Source organism: Chamaea fasciata, unplaced genomic scaffold (genome assembly GCF_029207755.1).
Source record: "Chamaea fasciata isolate MVZ Bird 193981 ecotype frontalis unplaced genomic scaffold, bChaFas1.0.hap1 SCAF_10, whole genome shotgun sequence".
NCBI classification, from domain to species: domain Eukaryota; kingdom Metazoa; phylum Chordata; class Aves; order Passeriformes; family Sylviidae; genus Chamaea; species Chamaea fasciata.
Genome location: NW_027094095.1, coordinates 24,383,635 through 24,411,454, shown reverse-complemented (window position 1 = coordinate 24,411,454; position 27,820 = coordinate 24,383,635). Strand labels below are relative to the sequence as shown.

The window sequence follows — 27,820 nt, the reverse complement described above, 5'->3', positions numbered from 1 at the left end:
AAAATAGTAAAAAGAAGTAGTCAAGTTGGGGGTTCTTTTCCTACAGGGAAAGGAAATTATAAACATCTTAAATATTCATTTAAAATCCAGTGAATTTGTTTAGTGGTTTGGGGGGTTTTGGATAACTTTCGTTCCAGTTGCACGGGAAGCACTCAGGGAAGAGAGGAGAAAGCCCGTTTGAGAGAGAGCTGCTGCGTGTTACACCATGTACCCAGCTCCGGAGTGTGCTCCTGCTCGCCCTGGGGTGTCCCGGGGTGTCCTGCTGCGGGCGACATCCCCGGGGCCGGGCTGGGCACAAGGGCACACGCGTGGGAAGCCCTGCCCGCAGATGCAGTCAGAAAACACCTTTTCCGGGAAGGAACGGAGCAGATAAACAGATCACCTTGCCTCCGCTTCAGAATAAGCTGGGAGAGAGGAATTGAGTCCTCCCACTCGTGTGTGTCTGCACACAGCCGGGGGCCGCGGACCCCTGACTTCACCCCAGCTGACCCCCGCAGGAGGGAGAAGTCCGCTTGTCCAGAGCCGCTCGTGGGAACCTGAGGGTGTCCAGCCAAGCCCCCTCAGCCCCATCACATGTACCGCTCCAGGCCAGCGGGGAAGTTGGGCTGCCTCATGTAGGTGTTGCCGGAGCCGAACTGGCCGAGGGGCGAGGCGGAGAGCCCCAGGAGCTGCTCGCCGTGCTCGGCACAGGCCGGGGGCCGCATGGCCGGCAGGGCCAGTCTGTTGGGAGCCCCGTAGAGCTGCGGGCTGCTGGGCGAGTAGCTGCCCTGAGCCACGGGCAGGTGTGGGGGCGAGGCGGCGTAGGGGTACGCCAGGGAGTTGGGGCCGGCCCGGCCCAGCAAGCCGGGGCTGACCGGCTGCGCCTGGAAGCAGGGAGGCTCGGAGCTGCCGGCAGAGCAAGCAGGAGCCAGCTCGGCTCCGGGCAAGCCCAGCGATGGGTGGCCCAGCTCGGAGGGAGGAGAGGGTTGCAGGGCCTGCTGCCCGCTGATGAGGCTGTCGATGCTGAACATCCTGGGATGCTGCGCCGGCGGTGCTGCCCCGGCCCCATAGGGGTGGAAGACGGTGCTGGAGAGCTGGGGGCCGTAGCCAGGCGAGCAGAGGGCATTGGGGTAGGGCGCTGAGGGTGCCGTGGGGCGGCCGGCGGGCGGGGGCGTGAAGGCGCTGGAGTTCTGCATGTAGCCGGGGTAGGTGGTGATGTCGGTGCGCTTGAAGCGCTTCCTCCGGCGCAGGAAGCTCCCGTTATCAAACATGTCCTCTGCGGCCGGATCCAGTGTCCAGTAGTTGCCCTTGCCGGGATGTCCGGGTTCCCGGGGGATCTTGACGAAGCAGTCGTTGAGGGTGAGGTTGTGGCGGATGCTGTTCTGCCACTTCTTTGGGTTCTCCCGGTAGAAGGGGAAACGCTCGGTGATGAACTTGTAGATGCCGCCCAAGGTGAGCTTCCTCTCGGCGGCGTTGGCGATGGCCATGGCGATGAGGGCGATGTAGGAGTACGGGGGCTTGCCCCGCTGCACCGGCCGCTTCCTCCGGCGGCCCCCGGTGGGGGGCGGCGGCTCCTCGGGCGGCGGCGGCGGGGCCGGGCTGCCCCCAGCGCCCCGCGGCTCCGGCTTCACCGGCGGCGCCTGCGGAGACCCCCGCGGCGGCCCGGGGGAGCCGGGGCTGGCCGCGGGGCTGGGCGCCGGCAGCGTGCACATGCCTCGCAGGCAGGGGAAGCCGGCCGCGTTCATATACGGCCCTCGCCTTCCTCCTCCTCCTCCTCCTGGAGGAGGATGGGGGGGAGCGGCGGGAGAAAGGGTCCCCCCGAGGGGAGGGGAAGGGGAGAGGGAGGGGAAGGGGAGGGGGTCAGGCTCGGCGGCAGCTCCCTGCGATGGGGAGGTCGGTCCCGAGCCGCTTGGCAATATATAGGGAGGTCGCCCCCCCGAGGGGCGTGCGGTGCTGGCCCGCCCGGCCCCTCTCCCCCGGCGGGAGGAGGAGGACCCCGGGGAGGGGTCCCGACTCCCACGACTAAATCCCCCAGCCTCTCCTGGGGTTCCTTCCATAGCCATGCCCCCGAGTGATCCGTCCCCCGAGGGTCCTGGGACCAGCGCTGCGGCCGCATCTCCTCCCGGCCCTTCTCCGCGGCGCTTCGCTTTGCTCGGAACTGGCTCTTCCTCCCAGGAGAAAAACCAAACAAAACGAGTCCCGACGGCCAGCCCGGGGCGAGTTTGGTGGCGCTGCCAGCCCCCAGCAGGAAAACAGGTAACCTCTCTCCGCGATCCCTCCTGCGCTTGGATTTCGTTGTCTTTTAGTCCTGTGAAAAGCGCCCAGAGGTGGCCCCAACTCAGCGCCGGCAAGAGCCAGGGGCTCTTTCCAAAACCAAGCCCGTCGGTTAAGTTACTTTGCAGCTTGGTGAGACCTCCTAGGTAAGGAAATCCTGGGAAAAGGTGGGGGGTTTTTGTTTTTTGTTTTTTGTTTTGTTTTGTTTTTTTTTTTTTTTTTCCCAGGAGAATGGGAAATGGTTCACAGAGCTCACGGCTGCCCAGAGCATGGGCAAAGGAGGTGGGACAGGGACGGCACTTTGGAGATGGACAGGGTAAATAAGGGTCTCTTTATCACTGCAGAGAGTACGAAGCTGAAGGAAGACACCAGTCTCAGAATTCCCTACTGCGTTTTAGGAAAATCTCTTCAGTTCCGCAGAGCGGGTTGGCTGGGTAGAACTGCAGCCTCTCATCCTCGGCATATGCCACTACCAGAGCTGAGGGGCTGCTTGAGCAGCACCAGAAAAACTGTGAGCTTCCACACTGTGCTCACCCATTGCTCCTGAGAGTCACCTCTGAGCCAAATGCTTGCCCAAGGAGCCCTGGCCCAGAGCAGAGAAAGAAGCCAATGCTTAAGGGTGGGCTGGACAAGCCGGGGGGAGCTTTTATAACCAGCTCAGAGTTTTAGGTGCAGTTGTGTGTCTATGCCCCAGGGACACAGATGGAAAAGTACCATGAATGCAGTGGGAGTTCCCTTCATAAGTCCCACTGTAGTAAAACTTGAAGTCTTCAACTTTGCAACTTGTGTGAAAGTATTTCCAAAGGCAGAGCACAATGAAAGGCTTTTTCCACAAAGGCAAGTAGGTGAGCTCGACTGGGTCGTATCATCCTCCTGCCTTCTTTTTTGAACTAAAAAGCCAACCAGCCTTTTAGTGAAGAGTCCTCAGCCCTTTCCTTTAAGCATTTGTTAGTGGAATAATGGCACCATTGCTCATTCCCCTTCTTGTGCCTGCATGTGGTTTTGTTCATGCTTTATTTTTCCTGCAGATATTTGTGGCTCTTCTTCCACTCTCCAGGGCTCAGGTAGGGAATCGTGGGTCCAATCCTGATCCGACACGGACCACTGCTGTTTCGGCTGACTGCCTCAGTTTCCATTCTGCCAGATGAGGATAACAGGAATGTTGGTGCTGGCTGGAGGACAGAGAGCAGGTGTAAAAGGGTGAAACAGCCTTGGAGGATGGTGCCTTTCTCCTTCCCAGGTCTTCAGGGAGGAAAGCAAATGAAAGGCACAGCTGAGACCATTCATTCACCTTGTGAGAGCCAAGGGGAAAAGAATGGAAAATTCATATTTCTCCTGACATGAACATTTAAATTGAGCAGTATCTGAAGGGAGGTGGTTAATTCAGCCAGAGGATCTGACTTTTCTACGCACTGGAAAGGGTGGCAGGACAGATATCCAAGAAGGGAGTCACTAAAGATTACTCCAGACTGCACAAAGAAAGTTGCATAGCTGGGGGAGATGGAAACCTTCAGCTTTGCAAACATTAAGTGGTGGGATTTTCATGTTGATGCAAGGATTTTAATGTATTCTGATCTGGCAAGAATGGGTTTGGGAGGGAAAAAGGTTATGGAGTGCAAAAGAGGAACAGCTTTTCTCAATCATATCAAACAGCCCTCACTTTCTCCCACTTGTTTGGTTGGAGTTTGTGGTGTTGTTTGGGGGGGTTGTTTGGTTTATTTGTGGGGTTGGGGGTGGGGTTTTTTTGTTTGGGGGGGTTTTTGGGGTGTTTTTTTGTTGTTGTTGTTTTTTAAAATTATTTATTTATTCTTCACAGCTGAAAATTCGTTGAAAAAGAAAATCCACCAATCTGGCTGGATCTGGAACTGCCTGCACCTGAGAACAGATGTAGCAAAGGAAGAAACATCTCAGCTGGACAATGGGCTATGAAGACCCAACTGCTTTAAGTGTTTATAGTCCCAGGCCCTGATCTCATGTCATTTTACACACAGAAGGAGAAGCCCTGGCCCCTTCTGGGTCTGTGGGCTGGCTCAGACTCCAGCTGGTGAGTAGTTACTTTAAAGCTGATGGGATCATTCAAACTGCTCTCAGCTTGTGTGTTAAGACCCAGATGTCAAAACAGCTTTGACAGACAGATAAAACAGCAGGACAGAGGTGGGCAGGAGCACACAGACAGGAAGCTGTGTTTTACCATGGAATAAGGAAGGCCAGAACACACAGACTCTGATTCCCACATATGCTTTCTCACTCAGGGTGCTCTTTGGCCCAGACCTATTATTAAAAAGTGGAAGACAATAATAATGGTGGCTACCAAACAAATGTGGTCCAGAACTCTCTTTAAAGTGAGGCGATGAGAAGGGAATAAATCGCATTTACTAAGCAAGTGTAAGCTTTGCCAGCATCTCCTGCCTTCTGCATCAGTTCATCCTGAGTACAGAGATTTCAACCTCCAGCTCCTGAACTGTTTTGCACTGGAGCTGCAGCCTCCTCTAGAAATGTTGTACACACAAATCACTTTATAGCACAGGTGAACTTGCTTCACTGCAGAGGAATGGGGCTGTGCACCCTCAGCCAGCTTCTGCTTTAAGGCCCCCATGCACCCAAGCAGGCATTGCACCTGTGGTACCCAGGCCACATGTCCAAGCTACACTTGGCAATCACATGGGTTAGAAAAATGTGTGTTTTTTTCCCCCAATACAAAACAATCTTCTATTAAACCACATGCAGAATGGGGGTACCTGGGTGGAAGGCTCATAATCTTTAATGTAGCCATGCTGAGAGACCAGTGGCTTTGTCCTGTCCTATGTAAAACAGTTGCCTGGATGTCTGCACTGGGCACAGTTGCATTTGGATCATCCCTATTTCCAGAGCCCTGATTACCTGTGAAGCAGTCACCTGTTTCTCAGTTCCCCAGAATGTGCAGGGCAAAAGAGGGAGTGGGAGCCCTGATAGCAAAGACTTCTCTGCTTTCTCTCCCTAGAAATTCCACAGTGAACAATCCAAGGCACCCTCCAGCCTGGGAGCTTGCAGTGGCCCCTGGAATGCTTCAATGACACAAAACCTGCTGATGGTGCTCTTAGGATGGCCCTGAATTACCCCATCACTTACCAACAGCCGAATATTCAGATACTTCCTTGGCTGTATGAGCAGCACTGCCCTGACATAACACTTGAGTCCATTCCCACCTTCTGTGTATCCATGTCTGAATCATCCATGCTCTGAATTCCCAGATGGAGACCCTCAAAAGACTCTTGAGACAGCCCCCTGGCACAGGTACTCTGTGCAGTGGGAAGGCTTTGCCACCAGAATGTGTATCACATTGCCCACAGAATCATGGAATGGATCAGACTGGAAATGACCACAGAGGTCATCTGGTCCTACCTCCCTGCCCAAGCAGAATCATCCCAGAGCACAGGGTTACATCCAGATAGTTCTTGAATATCTCCAGTGAGGGAGACTTCACACCCTCTCTGGGCAACCTGTTCCACTGCCCAGTTGCTCGCACAGTAAAGTTGTTCCTCATGTTCAGGTGGAATTCCCTGTGCATCATTTTCTGCTCATTGCCTCTTGTCCTATTTCTTGGCAGCACCAAGGAGAGCCACGTATGAGCTCAGCACGTTTCCATGAGATAATGATGGCTTGGGAGTGTGTGAGAAATCCTCTCCTCCTGGGACATTTCCCTCATGGGTGCCACTCTCGGGGGTGGAACATCTGATGGAGAACAGCAATGAGAGCAAACAGCAGACCTGAAGGGTCCACTCTGTGGCTTGTGACCACAGCACACGTGCAGGAGTGGGGCCACCACACTGCTCAGGACCAGCAGCCACACAAAAACCAGCCCAGGACACCAGGCAGTGGCTGGGGTCAAAGGAGCCACGATCAAACACCCTTCCTGAGCTATTCCATTTCTTCAAGATGCAGGAAACTGATAACCAAAGCAAATAAATTCTTCCTCAGAACTAACTCTTTGCGTCACTTATGGATTTGTAGGCAACTCCACAGTAAGGTCCAGACAAAATCATTTCTTCCATAAAATATAGATAAAGGCATGTACAAAAACTGTGCAACAGCAGGGAAAAAAATCTAGAGAAAGAAACTTTTGAACTATTCTCCAGCTTTGTGGGCAAGTTTTGGGTTTTTTTCCCCATTACACCCAGTCCAGATTTTCTTCCCCAAGTTCATTTTGATGCAACATTTTTTAAGTTTATTTTTATTCCTATAGAAAAAAGGGGATGGGAGAAAAAAATCCTTTTTTTGTTGTCTGTTTATCAAAAATAATACTCCTAATAGAAGCATATTTTTGTTTAAATTTGGAAGAAAACAGAAAATACTACAAGAGACTTCAGCTATTAAAACCCATGGGGGACAAATTTTGGTATGGAGTTTTGCAGATTTCACTTCTATAAATTTTCTTGCTTTTTTTGCTCAAGACAAACCTCAGTATTTGGGGTGAATAAGTGTTTAATTTTCCCACTTCCTGGAACAAAATACTCCCTAAATTTCTGCCCTAGAGCCATACCTCATGGCCAGAATCCAAGCCTAAGAGAAGACCATGCACAAGGGCCAGGCTAAGCTGGTCCCTCTCCCTGGTTTCTCAGCTATCTACCTGGTGGCTTCAAGACACTGAGAAGAGCAAAGTGTGGGTCATGCATGGGATTAGTAAATAATATGTAATTATTTGGCTTTATAAAACAATATTAAATACTATAGAAACCCAAAGTGGCTTCGTAATTGTAACTACAGCATTTGTCAAAAAAACTCTCTTGGTGAACCTGCCCTACCAACCTGCACTTTCAAGCAAGATTTGAACAAATCCATCTCAGGATCACAAGAATGAACAGAAACTCAAAGGAAAACTTAGCCTGGACAGGTGCACTGCAGCAGGAGTGTTTTGTGCATTGCCACACTATTTCCCTCCTCCTAATCCCATATATTATCCCAAACTTTCCCCACACTGAGAAGTTCTGCCTTTTCCCAGTGCTTTCTAGCTGCCAGTGAAAGGCTTTTCTCCTGCCCAAACCCTGTCACCAGCCAGCTCCTCAAACCTGCTGAGGCTTGGGTTTGTCAATGAAACCGAGGAGCTGATGCCCAACTGCCCCAGATGCTGGACACCAGAGCTCCCACGCAAGGATTCCAGTGCAAAACTTTCTCTTTTCCCTGTTGATTTGCTACTCCCTCATAACTACCAGACAAATTAGCTGCAAGCCTGGGCAGATGGTTAAAATCCCACTTTGCTCCCACTTTGCTGGCTCACTATCTGTTCTCTTTCCCCTTTGTTTAATGCTCCTGCCAGCAGTGATTTCACTGACTCCAACCACAATAGCCTCTTCCCTCCCCTCAGGCCAGGAGCACACCTCTGTCATGAAAAATTTCCCTCCTGTCTTGTACCTTCAGCCTGATCTGCCTGCAGCCCGACCTGCAGGCTGTTTTTCTTCCCACTACTTAAAATGCTTTTGAAACAAAGACTCCCTAATCCCCCCAACCCAGCCAGGCACCTCTGGGAAGCCCCTCCTGGTAGTGCAGGGGGAACACTAACTTCAGCAGGAGGGACAGGGCACCCGGTAAGCTGGTGGGACCAGGTGAATGGAGGCTGATGTAGGAAACAGGATCTCATGAGGTGGTAGGAATGGAGCAGGACACAGAGGTGAAGCCATGAGACAATCTGGAAGGAAGGAAGAGCAGAGACCCTCACACCTGGCCCGGCCCTTCAGTCCCAAATGGGAAGAGCTCACCACATGTCTGTGTTGGTGGAGAAGTTGGCTGAGGTTGTGACAACCTTATCTGTCTTGAAGACCACTCCACAAATGACCAAAATCTAAGATTCTGTGCAATTACTTCAAAATGCATATGGTACAGGAAAAAAGTCTCCAGCCATGACAGACTGGTGTTCATCACCTCATTTCCTAGTAAGAAGGGGAGGGAGATGATTCAGACTCAAATCAGACTGGATAAGTGTGAATCACAGCATTTGCCTCACATTCCTCCCAGCCAAAACCATCCCTGCCTGTTGCTGCTTGGAGCTTGGAGAACCAATACAGGCATTTCTTTTATTTAGAGGTCCACAGAAGTTTAGTTAATTCATTTACATCTGCCAGTGCTGAAATGCTGTGGACACTAGAGTCCTCCAGCTGAGATGGGAATCTGTCTCACAGGCAGTATTTGATGCAGGGAGGCAGCAGCATCCAGGGGTGGTCTCAGGGTGCATTTAGAAGTTTAGCAACAAGGCCAATTCCATCTGGTAGTGCCACCCTGAGTATAAACAATGAGGGAGATAGATTTGGTCTTGAAACCTGGCTTGGATCCTGGATACCCAAGAGGACAGGTGCAAAACCAGACACTGACTTCCCTTATCAGCTGAGTATGAAGCAGAGCTCTGCCTTCACATCATCTCAGCCTCAAGGAGAGCCCTTGAGCAAGGATTGGAGACGTCACAATATCAGAAACAAGAACCCTTCTTTAAAAAATGTCCAGTACAGTATGTCCCTTGGGGAAAGGTCAGAAATGATTTTGCCCATTTCTTAATGCAAGTAGAGCATGAAGGACTGACTCACCTGAAGCAAAGCAGCAAGGCAGTGACATCATCACAACCACCATCCAAACACTCTCTGATGGAAACAAAAATCTTACATCTACTTTGCAGATGCATCTGATTGGTATATCCAAAAGCTTTTCCCCCCATACATAGTCTTACATGTCAGTTTTTGTTTGCATGAAAAAGTTTTTCATGCTTCTGTAGGATGGAGCTGGTGGATTAACCTTCATAATTTAGCTTTTGAATAGGAATTGGCAAATAACAGTCTATGTTGAAGTTTTCTGAATGAAAAACCCATGGTAAAGGAGCAGAAGATGTCTATTTTTCCACGGCAGCAAGAACTTGGAGTGTACAAACTGCACAGATGTTCTTGCCTTGTGTTTTTCTCAGCAGGCATGGCAAATCTTTGTAAACCTAAGAGACTGAAAGGGGACAGCTTGTCCCCTACCTTACAGGGAGGGATACAGAAGAAACCAAGGCTAAATCTGGGACTGGGTCAAAAGAGAAAAAGATATAGGATCTGGTCATCATTTTTCCAGCATAAAGAGTCTGGGACAGGTTTGTAAAAGTTAGAAATCCAACTTCCATCCAAACCAACAAGAACTGGACACTTACATCCTGTCATAAATTCCTAGAGAAAAATTAAAAAAACATCAGAGGCAAAAAGAATCCTAAGAGGCCCAAACATATTCAGGTGGAGTGGAAGTCAAAAGAACCATCTCAAGTCCCAAATGAACAGCACAGCAACACAGAGGTGTTTGAGATATGTACTTATCCACCACAGGATGAAGGAGTTGTGGAGTGCAATCATCATGGCAGATCCCACCAGAGGGTTCAGCAGCTTTCAACACAGAATTAGCTATTGCAAACAGGTCTTAATGGCTTTGCCTTGTAGCCCCACAAAATCCAGAGCCTGGTGTCTGCCATGGGTTTGTTCTTCCACCGCTTAGTCCACCCCTAAGGAAAAGGGACTCAGATGCAGCCTTCAGCCATCAATACAGTCCCAGAGGATAAAAGATGAGCAGCAAACTGAAGGCTGCTTCAACAGTGGGGTGTCTGTGCTGTAAATGTCCCATGAGACCAAGGCTGCCCTTCTTCCCAGGACTGCCAACCCTTGTGTTTTCATCACATATTTCTCAGTGGGAGAGATTTGTTCCCATTTAGTTTTTTTGGTTTCTTTACTCCTTACACAACTGAGGAGTCCAGATTGCAAAGGATAACCTGAAAACTGTGGTCTTTTGTGCACAGCTCCAGAGGTCAAAGAATGATCGTCTATTGCTGATGGTTGCGAGAGCTGGCAGATGGGATAAAATGCTCTTTTTCCTTTTAATCCAGTCTCCAGAATTTGGCTGGCCTAAGAGCTAAGGCCGAGGTGCCTCAGGTCCCCCATATCAGCCGCATCATGGACACATCCCAGTGCTGAGACCCCACAGAAGGGATGTCAGTGCTGGCTGGACAATGGTCCTTGGCCTCAGGAGATAGGAAGTCACTTTTTCCTCACAGACCAACCAAGAACGTCCCCAGGGAGCAAATCAGAGCACACACCCTCCATTATCAGCAGGAGCCTCTGCCAGCTGCTCTCATGGGGCCACCAGCCAAGAGCTGGGCTTGGGATCACTGCATCAAAATCCATTAACCTAATTATTGCTTGTGCTCCTGGGTGGGTGGAGAGGGACTGCAGCAAGGAGAACAAACATGCCACAGCAGCAGGAGGTACCTCTGCACAGTTGGTGCCAGGACTTGCAAGGAGGCTCTGCCTCTTCCCTTTTTTCCCAACACACACTCGAATTACAAACCTGCCAGCCCCCTGCTCAGCAAATGCCTCATTCTGCAAACAGAAACTCGATGCCACAGAGGGTCTCACAGGCCTTGTTCAGGTTGATGCTTGTGAAGAAACTCCCCCACTCCTACCCTTTCCAGGGGAAAAACAGAGGCAACAGCAGCCACAGGTTAAGCCTGCCATGGGATGCTCTATGCAGGATCCAGAGCTCAGCCCTGCACAGCATGTATTCTGAGGGGACAGGAACTGAGCAGCCTGGTGTCCTTGATGACCTTCAGAGCATCACCGCTCAAATATCCCTGCACATGAGGATATGATAGCAATTTCTCCTCAGTGGCTTTCACTGGATGTCCCCACAGCAGATGGTCATCACAGGCAGGGTGATTCCCACGGGCTCAGTGAGAGAGAGCAGACTACAACCCACCTCTCTTCTGATTCAGACCAAATGTCTTCCAGATACTCCACAGAGCAACCAAAATCCCAGACAGAAAGGCAGAACCAGAAGGGCACCAGAAGGGCCAGAACAACCAGTTTACCTGTATGTGGCAAGGGTGAAACAGGCTGGTTTCAACCTTCTGGTTGGTCTAGGGTAGATTTCAGGTGGATTCAACAGCTCTCAGCAGTGTTTTGGTCTGTTGGTTTCAACAAGAGAAGAATCAGACCAGTGCTGAGCATGTCCAACACCCTTCCTCCTCGGATTAGACCCAACATGGATGCAATGTCATCATTCCCCTCATGTATCTGGGGAACTCCCTGCCATGCCATTTAAGCAGCAGGGCAGAAGAGATTCTTGGGATGTGGGAAACCAATGGAGAGTATTTCTTCTATGGGATATCTTTGCATAATTGCGCCTAAAAAACCACACAGCAGATAGCTTCTGGCCATGGCTCAGCAGGAACCTCAGATAAGGAATCAGGAACACCAAAGTTTGGATTTACACCTGTGGAACAACATGTCTGCTCCCATCATCCCACTGTACCCCATACTGAAAACAGAGATAATAATCACCTCACAGGTGTGTACAAGGGTTATGTCATTAACCTGTCCATCTAAAACAGCACATGAAGATGCCTGATCTCAGCACTGTTTGTTGAATCACGCCCAAACTCCTGGGCCAGGACTCTGGGAAGTAAGACGAAAACACAGCAGGTACCACTGCCAGCCTACACCAACAGAGAGCAGCGGTCACATCCCCACCAGCCCTGGGCTTCACGTGTCACTGATTGACTCAAGTTTTAATTATGCCCAAATATCTCCATGTCTCCCAAAACACAAAGCTTTCAGCCAGGCAGTTCCTGCCAGCCGAAATTTCATAAAGAGCAGCAAGTGACTAAGACAGCCCAACCTTCAAGTCAGATGCTAACAGCTTTGGACAAGTGTGGGATTTTTACACCCCTATCTGCAGGAAAATCTGATGTTTAGTGCCCTGACTGTGAGCAGGTCACTCTTAAACCCCTGAACATCCCAGGCAAAAAAAAAAAAAAAAAAAAAAAAAAAAAAAAAAAAAAAAAAAAGACAGAAAAAGAAAAAAAGAGCGCCGGAGGGGAATTGTACTGGCTCTAATCCCTTCTGCCATTCTGCATATTCATGGAACATTGTCATAACACATCAGCAGGACAAAAGGTCTGTCGGCACCTCCTCCTCATTCCTTTGATAAACCACGAGACAAATGCTGAGTAAACACTTGGAATCCATTCACTGCACTATTCTCATCGGGATGAGAAAGGGCTCCTCTTTCTTGCAGGCCCAGAGCTGCTCAGCCTAATAAAGTACGGCCCACGGCCCGTGAAAAGAGAGGCCTATGGATGATGAAAACATGGATTATCTCATTTCACCCTCCTTGTATCAGACCCCGCTCGCATTCTGAGTGCACTTGGTCTGACATGCAATTACACACATAAAAAAATGATAATAATAAAATTTAAAAAAAAAAAAAAAAGAACCAAGGGAAGGGGATGTTTAACAAGTGGGGGGAACTGTCCATGAAATTTCACAGATGACCTTTTTCTAGTGGGAAAATAATTTGTTTCCGTCCCAGCCATCACCAAGTTTTCTCGTTGTTATCAGCATTAACCTGAATATTGCAGTTGGTGGGAGAAGAGACAATGCTTAGGACAAGGCTTTGCAGGTCACTATTGCCCGATTCACCCTGGCACTGAGCACCCCAGGAATGGCTCCCTGGCCATGCTGCTCTCACAGCTCTCTGCCTGGCAGTGGGAGCAGGCAAAGAGCCCCATTCTCCTCACACAACTGGAAATCAAGAGTCCTGAGTTAGACAAGTCCCTGGAGAAGGAGGAATGACTTCTTCTGTGCCCAAGGAGGGATAAAAGCACCTCGGTGGTTCAGGATCTCCAGGTGAAAACCACAATGTCAGCCAAGCAGTTTGGGACATGGGATTTCCTGTGATAGAAGTCAAACTCCAGTCTGGAGTCCCTTCAGTCAGGCTTGAACCCTACCAGAGTCAAGAGAAGGTTGGCGAGGCTGGGAGAAGCACAGCAGCTTCAGCCTTTCTTCACACTCCACAGGTAGGCAGAGAGACCAGAGACACATTGCCAGATAACTAATAATAGCCTTAAAACCAGCATAAAAATCCTCCATACCTTTAGGCATTCAGTGACTTGACCCAATTACATCGATGACCAAAGTTGACCCCAAGTGCTTTCCAACACCTTCAGCCACCTCCTCCGTTGCCCAGGTTTCTGGAGGCTGAGCTAAAAAAAGCCTGCAATAAAACAAAGAAAATCATTTAATAACACAAAACAGGACAAGGAACTGGTTCTTCTGAAAGCAATCATCTGAAATAAATATTTTCCATTTAAATATGATCCTTTATTTAAGAATATGAGCAATTTTCAAAGGGAAAATAAAGTTCAGAGATGGTACATGGGGAGCAAGCACACTTAGTGCAATTGTGCCCATAATGAGAAACAAGACATGGTTATGAATTACTGCCAAATTATGAAGAAACAATAAATAGACTGCTGATTAACTAGGGTCTCTTTGTTAAATAAATGGCTCATAATCCTGTCCACCAACTGCAGGATGAGTATGTAAATAGTGTATTCAATGCCTTTGTCTCTGGAAAATCCTTAAGTTCACCCTTTAAGTTTCAAACAAAAAGCAAAAACCATAAGCAGTTGTTCCTCGACCTGGCACATTAGCCGTGAACGTCGCTATTCAAATATTTGCGTTTTACAAGGTGTTACAAAAGCCCCCGGAGAACTCGGCGCAGTCTCACGGCAGCTCCAGGCGCTCGCTCCAGCCCCGGCCGGGCAGGCGATGCCGGCTGTTTGTTTTCCCTGAGAGGGTCACTCCTCTCCCCAAGAAACCGAGAAGCAAAAGCAAGTGTGAAACTTGCAGGGCTTCCAAGAGGCTGCTTGCTCTGTTGCCCAAAAGCAATTTCTGGGCTAAACTGCCTTTACACGTGTGACAGCCACATTTCTCTGCCCCGGGATGGGTGACGAGCCTGCCACCTACAAACACCTACACCTGACCCGCAGAGCAATAGTGCTTCGTTAAAATATTGGGCTAATGCAATGATTTCCTTTTTTACACCATGCTTTTATTTCCTCAGCTGCTGCATTATTTAAAAAAAAAAAAAAAAAAAAAAAAAAAAAAGAAAAAGAAATCCAGCAATGCTGTTAAGCCCAGATCCTCTGAGATTACTTAGGCACATAACTCCCATTCACGTCCAAATGATCTCAGGCGTCTTTGGGATATGAGCCTCAGAGAACTCATCACTTGATATTTCTCACAGACACAAGTCTCCAGGCAGTTTCTCTGCCTGCCCAGCAGCGGTTCCAGCCTGCAGGGCTTGTGGGCTCTGAACTCAATGCCATGGGAAAAACCTTGGACCCGAGCATGCAGAGATGCTGAGCAGGCTCCCTCTGGCTCATGCAGCCACAGGAACCAAACACCCTCAGCCCCCTTCTCCACAAGCTGGGATCCAGCTCGGGGACAAGTCAGCATTTCAGGGGAACAGAACCAACCCTCAGCCTGTTCTGGGCAGCTCCTCAGGGACTCTCCTATGCCTTGCACCAGGTCCCACGGCTCCTGCAGGATTCCCCAAGGCTGGGATGTGGGCAGCTGGGCTACAAACAAGGCTTATTTTAGCCCAACCAGGGATGCTCTGTACTTTGCAGAGTAGGAAGCTTCATACATCTCATTCCAAGCCGTTGACTTTTAGGGTTGACTCTGATACCCGAGAGCTGCTGGACCCTGGGGAAAGGCTAGAATTCAGCCCCAAAGATTGACAGGGAGTTTTTCCATCGATTCCTGCAGAAACAGCTTTGGTACGTATGCCATCCTGTCAGCAGCACTCAGGTTAGAACATCCAGCCTTAAATCGACAACGTTCCTCTCCAAACCCAATAAGTAATTGTGGGATTCGCTAATAGAGCTTGTCAAAATCAATTGGGGTTAAACACCTTTAGCTACAATAACAGTCATCTGACCCCAGGCTCCAGAAACCGCCAGGCTCAGAGGAACCCCGAGGGGTTATTCCTGGCTTCCCATTGCTTTGAGACAGATAAAAGAGCAGACTATGCAGAGCTGGGTAATCCGTTCAGCCCATCCCAGCCATGCACTGAAGTGACAGCTCCCAGAGTTTCTGCAGAGCTGGCTCCTCCTGGGAATTGTGTGTGCAGGGACCAATTTGTTCAACAAAACCTGGGCAACCAGAGTTTTCTTAAATTCAATTGCCTGAAGGAGAAGGCAAATAGCATTTAAGCGGAGGAAAGTGCATTAAAACCACATCTTTGATACAATGGCTGATACACCCCATGCTGCCAACGCCTGAAATGATAATATTTTTTTTCTTAAATAAATAGCTCAGCAGCAGGATCCCAGCCTCCCCCAGCACAGGGAGGCTCCACACTGCAGCAGCCACATTTCCAGCCCTCCAGGCCACACTGCTGCAGTGCTTCCCCTCTTTGCTGGACCCGTTACTGAGGGTGAACTGGTTCAGGAGGGACCAACAGCAGTGCTTTTTCTGTGCTGAGGATCCACAAATCCAGAGGGCACTTTCAGCTTTTGTTTCCCCACCAGCTCCCAGGAGCAACATGCAGGAACACCAGCTGGTATGGACATCTTTCCCAGGTTGGTTGAAGGTCCTTTCCTACTCATGTGAACTCTCTGCCTTTAGAGACCTGCCAGAACTTGATGCAGAAGAAGGACAAGCAGGGTGGGTCAGGAGGAGAGAAATATTCAGGATTTGGGGTATTTGCATAACCCAGTGAGCTTCTTGCTCTTTCTCCAGTTGTGGAATGCACTACCACATCCTACTCATCCTTGGCAGCTTTTCATCTGTGCCTCCCTCCCTTCTCTACCTGGGGACATTGGGGTCCTCAGTAGAGTCTCTGTGGGGTCCTGAGACCCTGGGCTAGACAGAAACAGTACAGAGGAAAGGGACACAGTTCTGGTGTGGGGCACAGACAGGACAATCCATGGCTGGCTGCCCCTTAGAGCAGCAGCTGACTTTACACTTAAGCACAACATATGACATTTGAATAAAGTCAAGCCTATAATGAGGGATTTTTAATTGTCCTATCTGATCTCAACATTTTTGTAGAACTGTGACAGTCAAAGAAAAACATCCCTTGCCTCCACAAACAGCAAAGAAATCTGATTTAAAGCCTTTCTCCCTGAAGATTTCAGCTTCTGCTACTTATAGGGAATCCTTACAAGGTTGTCTTCTCTCACACTAGACAGGCATTTTAATTTCTTACCTTGGCTGGGGACCAAAAATCCAATGCCAAGGTGGAAATATGCAATACAATGAGCAAACAGTTTCCCCAAAATTCCCAAAAAAGCATGTGTGAGGGGAGAGGGAGGGCTGAGGTGAAAACTGAGCAGAAGTAATGCAGGGGGTGATACCAGGGAATACCAGCAGGGAAAATGGGAAAAGATATAAGTAAATAAAATCTTCCCTACAACAGCAGGGAAAGGTTCCATCTGCAAAGGATACCACACCATGGACATCTGTGTTGTTACCAAAAATCAGCTCCAGATTTCCCCCAGGCCACTCTCTGCCATGAGCCCAAGCCCATCGAGCAGAGACCAGACTCCCACGTATGGGATGGCAGCTCATGAATCCTCCACTCTTGAAAAGTGAAGGACGAAAATAAACTTGTCAGAGGAATCCAAAAAGGGGGGATTGGTTGTGATTCATCATAAAAAGCAGGAGAGGGAAACCTGGAGAATCTCAGCAGTGAAGGTGCCTGCCTGACCCCAGGGAACAGCAATGCTCTGTGCTCCTGAGGGGTGGGACACAGCCAGGACCACCCATGCACTAACTCACACACTGAGGGCTGTTAGTTTCCTGCAAACCCCAAGAAATAACTTCTAAAAATTTAAATCCCAAGATATCTCTGTATCTGGAATCATCTTACCTGCACCCAGAGTCACTGCAGGAGGGCTGTACCACCTGCCCAGAGCACGTGTGTGCTGCTGGAAATCAAAGGCTGCAACCAATGACACAGCAGATGCAATCATTCTGCTGGGATGGCTTAGTTCCGCAGGTAACATCAGTATGGATCAGGCTTCAGGCAGCATCCCTTGGATGCTCCCAAACGTGTAGATAGGGGCAGACAGGGCAGAGCACCATCTACAGGGTGCTTGTTTTCTGCCCATCCTTGGGGTGCAGGAGAAGGGCAACTCCAGAGCTTGGTCCTCTCCTTCTGGGTCTGCACAAGCAAAGATGAAGAACTGCTGTCCTTAGGCTTTTCCTGAGTCACTGCAGCAGGGGAATGGCATCGCCCTGCATGGGAAGCAAGGAGCTGGTAAGTACCAACCACAGCTGGGACAGATGCCAGCTCACACGTCATATTTTATAAAACGAAAGTGAGTCCACATGGTCCACGCATTCGTGGTGGCAGCTGCAAGACCCCTTTGCAGGAAAATCAATCTGCACCTTCACCTGGGCTCTGTTTTACCAAAACCCCAAAAATGTTAAATGTGAAAGGAAATTCAGAGTGAGTTGAAGGGCTCTGCCTTGCTCCACTCAAAGAAGATTCCACTTTGTAAAGAAAGTCTGAACCAACTGTCATCAGCCAGGGGGCACAGTGTCCCTCAGAGCAGTGCCTGGTGCCACACAGGAGGTATTCAGTCTAAATTAACTCTCCCCCTAATACCTGAGCAAACATTTTCTGCTTGAGACTTAATATCCCTGGACATGTTTGCTGTCTCCCAGGTGAATCCCCAGATAAACAAGGTCAGCTCAGCCCTAATGCGGCTGTAAAAAGCTGTCAGTCAGCCCAGGAGATCTGGTTGCAAGGTCAAACCAGTTCTGAAGGTTGCTGGGGCCAAACCTGGCCTGTCATTCATTTTAAGTGCAGGAAGGTTTGTTTTCTCATTACCATGTCAGGTATCCCAAATTTAGGATTAGTTGTCGGCCGCCACAACATTGTACTTTCAAAAATGAAAACCAACAAAAAACCCACATGTACACACACATCCCTGGCCCTAAATAAATCTGTGTGCTGAGCCTGCCTGCAGCTGGGAGGTGAAAAGAAACCTGTCCTTCAGGAAAAGGGAAAGGGGACTTTCCCACACATTGTGACAATTTCTGGCACAAAAGAACACCCCAAACACAGAGAAACATCCTTCAGTTAAAATACCCAGCTGAATTAAGGCATCTCCACTGCTGAAAAGCCTCTTTGTCCGGCAGATGAGGAGAAAGGCAGGGCACCCTCCGTTTCAAGGGGGGACATATGGAAGCTGTCCCAGGCCAGCTGCAAGCAGAACAGTTCTGCATGGGATGAGTCCTTGCTGCCATGTGTGAGATGAACACATCGTCTTCCCCAAATACCTCCAGCTATTAAAGAGTGGGGAGCAGTTTGCATCCTTTCTCCCAGCTGCACATCCTTTGTGACCAGATGAAGCTCTGGGAACAAGATCCAAACCAAACAAGATGCCAGAGTCCAATCCAACCTTGGCTTGGTCCTCCCACTGCCCTTGCAGTACCAGCAGCACAGCACAGGTACAACACTCACAGTCTGGGGGAGGAAAGGGAATCTACAGACCTGGTAACGAGGGAAAAATCCTCCCTGGTGCTCCCCTACCCACAACACTGTTTAAGGGGACAAGTAGTCTGTGTGGGGTAGATATTATGGAAATAATTCCACAGGGAAAGATGTATTAAAGAGGCTCTTAAGGCAACTTGTCCCTTTCAGAGAAGCACCAACCTTTACCATAAAACTCACTTGAGTTTTTGCCTCTCACCGGATCCCACTTCAATTTGCTCCAGCCCTTCACCTTCTGATCCTTAAAGCATAAGTTAATCCATGGCCAGTTTATCCCTCGTTGGGGGAACCAACAGGATTCCTGAACAGCCTTCCTTCTCTCCCTCTGTGCTTAGCCACAGTGTTACTCCTGCTGGTGCTTAAATAAGTTTTGCTGCTGCAGGGAGCTGACTGGGCAGGGATTGTCCAGGACAGCCCAAGGCATGTGCCAGGGACTCTGTCTGCAGCTGAAGAGGAGGATAATTTTTCAGGCTGTGTCTCAGGAGGGGAGGATGAGGAGCGGGGGTTGGTCCAGCCTCTCAGAAAGAAAAAGCAAAGACAAATAAACACCTCACAGGAGGAATTACCAGACTGTGCACAGAGGCAAACCTGAAGAGACTTGTGCCAGGAATGCCTGGAGTGAGACAGGCTGATGACTGACAGCAGCACCCTCCCTCTGCAGCAGGCTGTGGCAAAGAGCAGGAGAGGTGGGTTCATCCCAGCCCCTGGTGTCTCCACACATCAGTGCTGTCTCAGTCCTCAGCTTGCATTTTCATGCTCCAGCCATCCATGGAGACTAAGGACCCAGGTGGACCTGGATGTGACACCACAAAGAGAGATATCAACCCTTGCTCCCACGCCAGTCAAATGCAGCAGACGTCTCCCAAACCCCATTGAGAACCCAACCAGCATCCCAAGGGTGGTAGAGGGGGCAGGTTGCCTCTTTGGGGCACACATCTTTGCTCTCCAAGGCTGTCAAAAGAGAGATCATCTGAATGATGGAATATTCACGTTCAACTCTGCAAAGCCTTGGCTCCCAAAGCAGAGGCAGACTGAGAAGTTACCATCTCAAATGCCTGCAGCTCCAGGCTGCAGTTCGCTGCCACATCCCCAAATGGGATTAGTTTTGAACCCAGATCATTTGGGCGTCCAGCTAAACACTTGGCCTTATAAAACACTTATAGCCACATAGCCTAAGGGATGGGGAACTGGGGCATAGCTGGAAGAGTAACTGGGCCAGGAAAAGCTCACTTTCAGCCAATGTGAGTGAATCATCTATGACTTCAGCAAAACTGAGTTGACACCATCTGCCGCCCATCCTGGAGCAAACTTCTAAAATGATACCTCATGGTGAAGGAAACCTCCAGAAGGCAAAGACAACAAAAGCCTGTGGAATGCCAAGGGTGATCATCCATCACCTGCAGGGCTATAGCGTTTCCTCAAGAATCTTCTCTTCCATGCTGCCCCTCAGAGGGACATCCCACAGCCAGTTAACAATATCCTAAATTGTAATTTTTATGTTCTTTCCATTTTCAAGGCACATTAATTTCAAAACAAAGACGCAAGACACTGTCCTTAAACATCCCCAATATTTCAAGTTCAACTTTGTTTCAACATCCCTAAAATTGCGTTTTTCAACAATTAAACAATTCATCTTTTTCAGATCCACTCAGGACCTCATCTAGATACACATTAATCTTCCTGATCTCAAAGCCAAGGAGGAAATAAGCATTTCTTTCCCCTGGTGCTACAAAACAATACTGCCACAGTATTTGCCACCACTTCCAACCCAGGCTATCAGTGCGTTCAGACACAAGGTTTTCCTCATGTTGCAGCTCAGTCTCAAATATCTGATTCTCAGTCCCATTCCATTACATCATGCTCTCAACAGCCTAAGAAAAAAACCCCCAAACAAACAACAAACAAACAAAAAACACACACAAAAACCAAGCTAAACCAAAACAAACAAAAACAAACAAAACCCACAACAAACCCAAACTCAGCCACCTAGCCAAAAATCTACTTCTTGCTGATGGCCTTAGAGAGGTTTCAGGAGCTGCTGTCTCTGCTGGAGATCAATGCATCGTCTGAAGAAGGGGAATGATCCATTCATTCACCCATTCCTTAACCTAACTCCTCACCATCTGATCTTACTCATTCCTGTACCACCTTGCATGAAGGTGCTGCTCCTTCCTCTTCTTTCCTCACCTCTCCACTCTTCAGGGGTTGCAGCTGAATCAAGATCCATTCTCCAGCAATTGCTGGAGCTGGTCCTGATATGCTGCAGTGGTAGAGAAGCTTTGGCCCAACACCAGGTCTCTTCCCTTTCCCAAACGATGTCATTCCCATTCGGGAGCAGGGCATGATGGATGTTTTCACCACTATCAACACAGACAACATACAATGCAACACAAATACTCTCACGGTTTACAAAGCATATTCCTTCCCTCTACTCCTGCCTTGCCTGCTTGAATTCAGGGATGGCCAACAACTATTAAACACATCAATGTAAATGTTAGTAGATTGCTTCTAATAGGAAACAAAAATGTTTTGAGCAAAGCTAATTGCCGGGAAATAAGGTCATTCCAATATTTCAGCAGGGGGTTATAAATCTCTTGGTTCCTGCCTCCCTCCAGCATTAAGGTTTTACAGATGTTGCTGTCAGAAAGAGAAGAATGATTTCAGATGCCTGTTTCCACTGTACACTAAAAAAAAGAAGGGCATAAATGTGTGCAGCAAATTGCTGGGCAAGTTTTCTTTCTACAAGAGGAAAACCACACAAACCTAAGATGACAAAATATAGAAAATCTGCACTGGGACTCCTAAAATCTTATAACGATACAAAATGCTCACACTGACAACTGGCAAAACTTTAACACGTAATTCAAGCCAGCCAGTTGTACTGACTGCCAAATTGCTCGTTCCAGTCCTCTGCTGTTTTTTTACTCTTCTGCACCACCAAATATTCACTGTATGTGGAGGCACCTTCTAGACCCAAAAGAAGAGTGTGAACCCTTCCATTTTTTCCTGAGCTGGAGGAGGAGAATGAGAAGAGTATATGCAGCCAATAGAGAGGAGGGCAATTTTCTTGAAAAGCTAGACCTAGAACTAAATTCAAATGCTAAGAGGGTGGGGAGAAAGAAGAAAGCTTATATTAAGTATAAGATGATGATTAGGGAAGAAAAGGAGATTTGGTGCCTGTCTCCAACTTGTCTTGCCAGGGTACTTCATCATTTGCATGGGAACATCCATGGAAGGGGCTGGCTCAGCTCCTTTCCCCGGCACTGAGCAGCTGATGAGTTCTTGGGAGCACCCAGACAACTCCAGAACTGGGGTGAAGCTCCCCAGCCCCATGCTGACACCCCATGGTATGTGCTGTACATGGGCACACAGTGTGCTCTCTTAGGAAACTATTCCCCAAGCAGAAAGATCTTGATAATTAAAATTAAAAAAAAGCAAGCAAGACCTACAAAAGTAAAGCTCTCAGCTGCACAATGAATTTGCTTCCTGGAAAAGCAGGGGGAGCAAGGAGAGGACCAAAGACAGACCCCCACAGACTAGAGGTTAGTCCCTGCAGGAAGATGCCCATTGAGTTTCTCATCATTTTTTTAATTGGGGTAATGTAAGCATTACAGAGGACAATGCTCTGGCTCCTGCTTAGCACCATCACAGGATCTGGGTCACGTCCCCAGTTCAAGCAGGTGTCCACCCTGTCAGCAGTGCCTGCACCCAGCATCCAAACCAGCACCTGCCAAAGGAGGATCCAAGTGGGCTCTGGATGCCCGTGCCGAAAACTGCCACCACAAAAGCCAAGGTAGCTGAGGCCCTGCTGGGGACACATACACAAAAGTGCACAGCTTTGCTCAGCTTCAACTCAATGAGCCGATTGAGCTTTCACAGGTGTCACCGTCACACATTGCAGTGTGTTAAGGTGACCTTTTTTTCCAGCAAAGCACAATCCACTCATTCTCCTTCAGCTTCACTTCCTTCAACTCCTCAACACCATCTAAAGGAGGGGAGGGCTCTGCATCCCCCATGCCCAGCGTCCCCAGTGGTCTCCCTGGGGCTCAGTGCCTTCCCCTTCAAGGCACCAGGTTTGCTCCAAACACACCTGACTCGAGCCAAGGGGCCAAGACCTCTCACGAGAGGCATTTGGGCTGCTTTATTTTTCCAGTTCAGCAGAAACTGTGACTCTGCTGCTAAGAAGCCTGGAGCCCACTCTGAAGACTATGGGCCTGTTCCAGATTTACACCGTTTTTCCTTAAGCTCAGAGATCACCACTGAGCTGTCTCTCATTCTGCTTTTGGCACTTTCTTTCATTTTAAAATACAATCATACTCCCTCCCCCAAAATAAACCAACAAAAACAACATATCCAGACAAGGGACCATCCAGTTCAGCTCCTTTAACATTCCCAGGACAGCAGTACAACTTCTCCAACCATGGTGGGGTTACACTTCGGATATGATTTCCACTAGACACAAGTGGCACATCTTAAAAAAATAATCCAAGCCAGAAATAATCCACAGGGACAGAAGAACAGAAGTCCAACTCTTGCTCAAGTAGAGGGATTCATGCTTCCAGACAACCACCACATATGAAGAAGCAGCTATGTGTCCATCTCAAATCTCTCACATGACTGGAGCCCAGGGGCTATATTCATGTTCGCATTTTCTATCTCATGGCTACTCTACAGGAGTGAGATCATGTTTACTCCAGCTGGATCTGGGACTGATACCTGCAGTTGGAGGAGACAAGGAAGCTGAGATGGCCCATTTCAGGATCAGCATGTTAAATCACAGAAATCAGTGGTGGCATCCCCAGGTACCCCTGGGTGACAAGTCAGTACCTCCTGAGCCATGGGCTCAGGAAACCCAGTGAGAAGAAGACACCCCAGCACCTCCAGGCAGGACATGGCCCCAGCCCCATGCAGGGGGGTGACAGCTGCCAGGTGTGCACTCCAGGGTGCCCATTTTGGGAAGGCTCCTCCACCCTGGCTGTAAATACCAGCCCTGAGCACAGGATCCCAGCGGCTCCTCGCGTTCTTCCAGCAGATGTGCCAAGACAAGCCGATGTGAGGCTCTGTAATCAGAGGTTTGTTGGTCACCTGGGACCAGTGAAAGCCCAGGCTGGGGACTGAACTGCTGACTAGAGTGCAAAAGCAACCGAGCTCTGTGAGGGCCATGAGCAACTGTGGAATGATTTAGGAGATGAGACCTTGAATTTGCCAATTATTTATCTTGTTGATGACTCAGACAACCAGTTTTACTGTCCAAACCTTAGGGGAAAACATGTGGAACTAATCAGGCTACACCAAAATAAAAAAGAAAAATATCAAATTAACATAAAATAAATTGAACGACACACACAATAACAAACCTGATTTTTCCTTCCAAATAGGCACTGTATCTGAGATGCTCCTTCTTGCTCATTTATTAATCTTTAGCTTTTAAAGGGCAACACGTAGCAGCAGAAGTCATTTTTGCAAGCACAACAAAAAATAACCTCTTCACAAAGAAAGGCAATAGCTGTTTATTCAGCAGGCCCCTCCTATTCATGACGTTGTCATCTGAAAATACGAATGTCATTGAAAATAATAATAAATCAAGACCTTTTTGTGATTAACTTAGAAAGACACCAATTTCAGTATTAAACCAGCCAATATGAACAAGGTTTTGTGCTAATAGGAACCATGAGTTTGTTGCCTGTTAATGCAGGCTAAGAAGGAGACAAGATATTTTGATGTTTTAATGTTGGCTGGGACATTTGGAAGTTTTCACTTTTTGTGCCCCAGAACCTTAGGGAAAACCACTTCAGCTCCCCCAGTCAGGAGCTAGATGCCTAGCTCCTACAGAGGTCCACATTTTGGGATCTTGTAGGATTTGGAGCCTTTAATGGGACACAGTGATGTCTACAGCCTCATCCTTTCCCAGCCAGGATCTGTGGTGTGTTAACCTCTGGTTTCAAAGGTGTGCATGCAGTTAAAAACTAAAACTTTTCTTAAAAACTACAGAGTTTGATGAAATTTCACTTTGGGGGAGGGAGACTCAATTTACCAACCACATTAAAACAACCTGCTTAGAAACAGAACTGAAAACTATTGCACCCAGCATCAGAAAGAACATAGATAAAGTTGAGCCAGCTTAAAGAAGACTAGCCTAGCCAGCTCCTCCAATGCCTTGCATCCATCCACAGCACAGGTGACACAAATTCCATCTCCTATCACCCTTTCCCTGGGACCTCAAGGCTTGACTTTGAGCCAGAGGCTTCTGCTTGCCTGCCCATTTCACTGCCTCCTCCTCAACACAGCCACCCAGATAACATCAGCCCAAGGTGATTATGTCCTTCCCAAGCCAGCAAACCAGATTTTCTGAATGACCTGCCCAGATCACTTCTCATCAGCCTCATGCACTGGTCGGTGCCAGAACTCTTCCTCAACACAAGTCACCAGGTATTGTCCTGGAGCCAGACACATTTTCCCTCCTTGTGCTCACGGAAAGACTGAGAATTTCATCGCTGGAGCCATTCATTTCACCCACGCTCCAATGATTTGTGTCCCCACCCCATCATCAGGTCACTCAAACTTGCCCTTCCACTGTGCTCTTCCTGTTTGCCTTCTCTTCTCCACTGCACTTTGATTGACACAGTTAAAGATGGTCCTGTCAAGTAGGCTGTGGGTCTGGGGCCAGAAAGGGAAAAGACCACACTCAGCAGGGAAAGGAACCTGCTGTGAGAGTTTATTTCATCCCTGTCAGAGGGATTATGTTTCACCTGGGATATATCATCTCCCCATCGAATCAGCCCAACGTTCTCAAGCCAGGCCTCAGCAGAGAACGTCCCAATGCTGGTCCATCCCCAAAAGCTTCCTGGCAGCTTCTGGTGCATTTGTTATTTATGATGGGTATTTCAAGCAGTTTCGTGATTGTGCTCTCTATCAGGGAGCAGCTAAAACCCAGTTTCTGCCTGCTTCACCCTCATCCACCCCAGAGCCATGCTCTCAGCCATGAGGAGAGGGATGACCCCCAGGGTTCCTCTCACCCACAGAGGGTGGGGGAGCTGCACCCACCCCAGTTTCTGCCATTCCTCCCCTCCCTGCCAACAGCTGTCCACTCTAAGAGACCACAGTGGCCTCAAGAGCAGGTCTGTTCACAGGCCTGCAAGCCTTCCCATCTGCCCCACTTTCACTTAAACAAACCTTTCATCAGGAATGCACCTTCACTGGAGTAACGAGAGAGGAGACCTGGCAAATACCACAGAGCAAGAGGCAGCACACCTTAAAACAGAGCTGCAGCCTCATGCAGCATCCCATACACTTTCCTTTTAGTAAAGAGAGACAATCAGCATTCAGGCCGACTTAAAAGATTGAGCAGGATGATGACAGCTCCCATTTCGGGGAGAAAGGCAGAGGGAGAGGGGATTTGGTTTCAGACTAAACCCTTGCGGCAGGCTCCCATCAACACACACCCAAGGTCACACGTGGGAGGCAGCTTCTTTAAAATAATAGGAGCGCTTAGGGCTTTATCTATCTCCAGAAAGGCTTTTTAACTTTGCTGGTGGTGACTTCACCCCCAGGGACCTCGTGGGAAGCTGGAAATGTCACCCCCCCAAAGAAGCAGGTTTTGGGGACCAGTGTCTGTGTGTGGGGATGGGGTGACCAGAGCCCAGACAGGGGTCCCATGTCCCCGTGGATACCCACCTGGTGAACCCATCCCTCGGACAGGGTTTCACACCTACAATACACAGCTCAGTAGTGTTTGTTCACTGCTGCCTTGTCACCACCCTGCATGTGTCCTACACGAGGCAGGGTCAGGCTGACTGCCAGCAGCAGCAGAATTCCTCCCTTCCACTGACCCATTAGACACAGCCATGTTTTAATGCACACCCAATCCTAGGCACAACAAAGAACCCACCTCCTCTGCTCACACCATCATAAGAAAAAAGCACAAAGGAGCAAGGCCAGGAGTTTGCTGGGCAGCAGAGGGTCTGTCACTGCAGCCAGGCACAGCAACAGCCAACAGGGCCACAGCAGCATCTCAGCACCGGGACAGACAGTTCTCATTTGTCTTATGTCTCTCAGGTGTTAAAAAGCCTTTTTGCAGCAGAAAAGGGAAAATGGCATCATCTGTACACGAAACAGAGAACAGGGCTGCTGGGTCATGGTCGTTGTGTCTCACCTCTGTCACCTGCAGAGGGCGGGTCAGGGTTTACTCATGCAGCTCACTTAGCCCATTACTTAGAGCTGGCTCTGACTTAAAACCGAGCCAAGAAAAGACTAACCCCTCAACATCACACGTGCTGCTGATCTGTGGGCAGGGCACAGCAGGCAGGTCTTGCCACCAGTCTGATAAACCAGGGCAGCTCTTCCAGCAAGCAAGGTTCACTGACTCCTTACGGGTGTGTGATAACTCATTTAACCTTCGGCATTTCTTTCACCGGTTATCCTTTACTCATTTTCTCCATTTAAATTTAAATCAGTACAGAGACAGGAAGGGAAGTCTTTCCACTGAATAAAGCTAACTGTGCTTTCTTAAAGCTTTCAGTACTGAAGTCAGAGGGAGGTGGATAGGATTTTTTTTTCCTCTGAATAATGCTCCAAGAGATGATACAGAAATCCAAGTCTGCTTAAAAAGAGAAAAAAAATCCAAACCATCTTTCATACTCCTTGTGGTTATTGGAAAGAAACAAAACAAAACAAACAAAAAAGAAGAAAAAAAAAAAAAAGCACGAAAAAAAACCCCAAGCTTCAGATGATTTCTAACCGGATTTCATGCTCCCTGAGTGTCTGGCAGGCTTTCCAGTCACGAAGGTTTTGGGGCACAAAAGCCCCTCCCCTTAAGTAACTCCTGAGTTATCAAACTCCTCAGCAACTTGGGAGCTTTGGAGCATTTACTAGTGGGGAAAAGGGACCAGGAGAATGGGAAAGACTTGAGCTTGATAGGGACTTCTGCCTAAGGGATCCTAAGGTTTTGCACTCCAGTGACCACTCTGCCTCCAAAAATACCCTATGAAAGGGAGCTCCTCAGCCAAATATCCTTGACACTGTCAAAAACACCTTCCCCTCAGACAGCCCAAAGGATCCAGCAACTTTACCCCTGAGCAAACAAGTGCAGTAACAACCAAACCGAGAGCTCTCGCCTCTGCTCCTTCCCGGGATCCCAAAGCTGGGGCTGCAGGACCAGTACTTTTTTCCGCTATGTGTGATATCCTGTCAGCAATTCCACACTAACTTCTAGAGACCAGTAGGAGCCCAGTTAGTA

At 48.8% G+C, this 27,820-nt stretch overlaps 1 protein-coding gene and 1 long non-coding RNA gene across 2 annotated transcripts; both read right to left on the bottom strand.

Moving 5' to 3' along the window:
- Positions 1–569: 569 nt before the first annotated feature.
- FOXE3 (forkhead box E3) lies at positions 570–1,724 on the bottom strand. The gene has a single exon (XM_066193136.1). The coding sequence runs from the start codon at positions 1,722–1,724 to the stop codon at positions 570–572; it is 1,155 nt and encodes a 384-aa protein (XP_066049233.1).
- A 592-nt stretch (positions 1,725–2,316) lies between these two features.
- Positions 2,317–27,820, bottom strand: LOC136294959 (uncharacterized). The gene is made up of 4 exons (XR_010722551.1): positions 27,654–27,820; positions 13,166–13,287; positions 11,102–11,197; positions 2,317–3,425 (listed from the first exon to the last, which is right to left on the bottom strand). It is a non-coding gene; the product is annotated as an uncharacterized lncRNA (long non-coding RNA).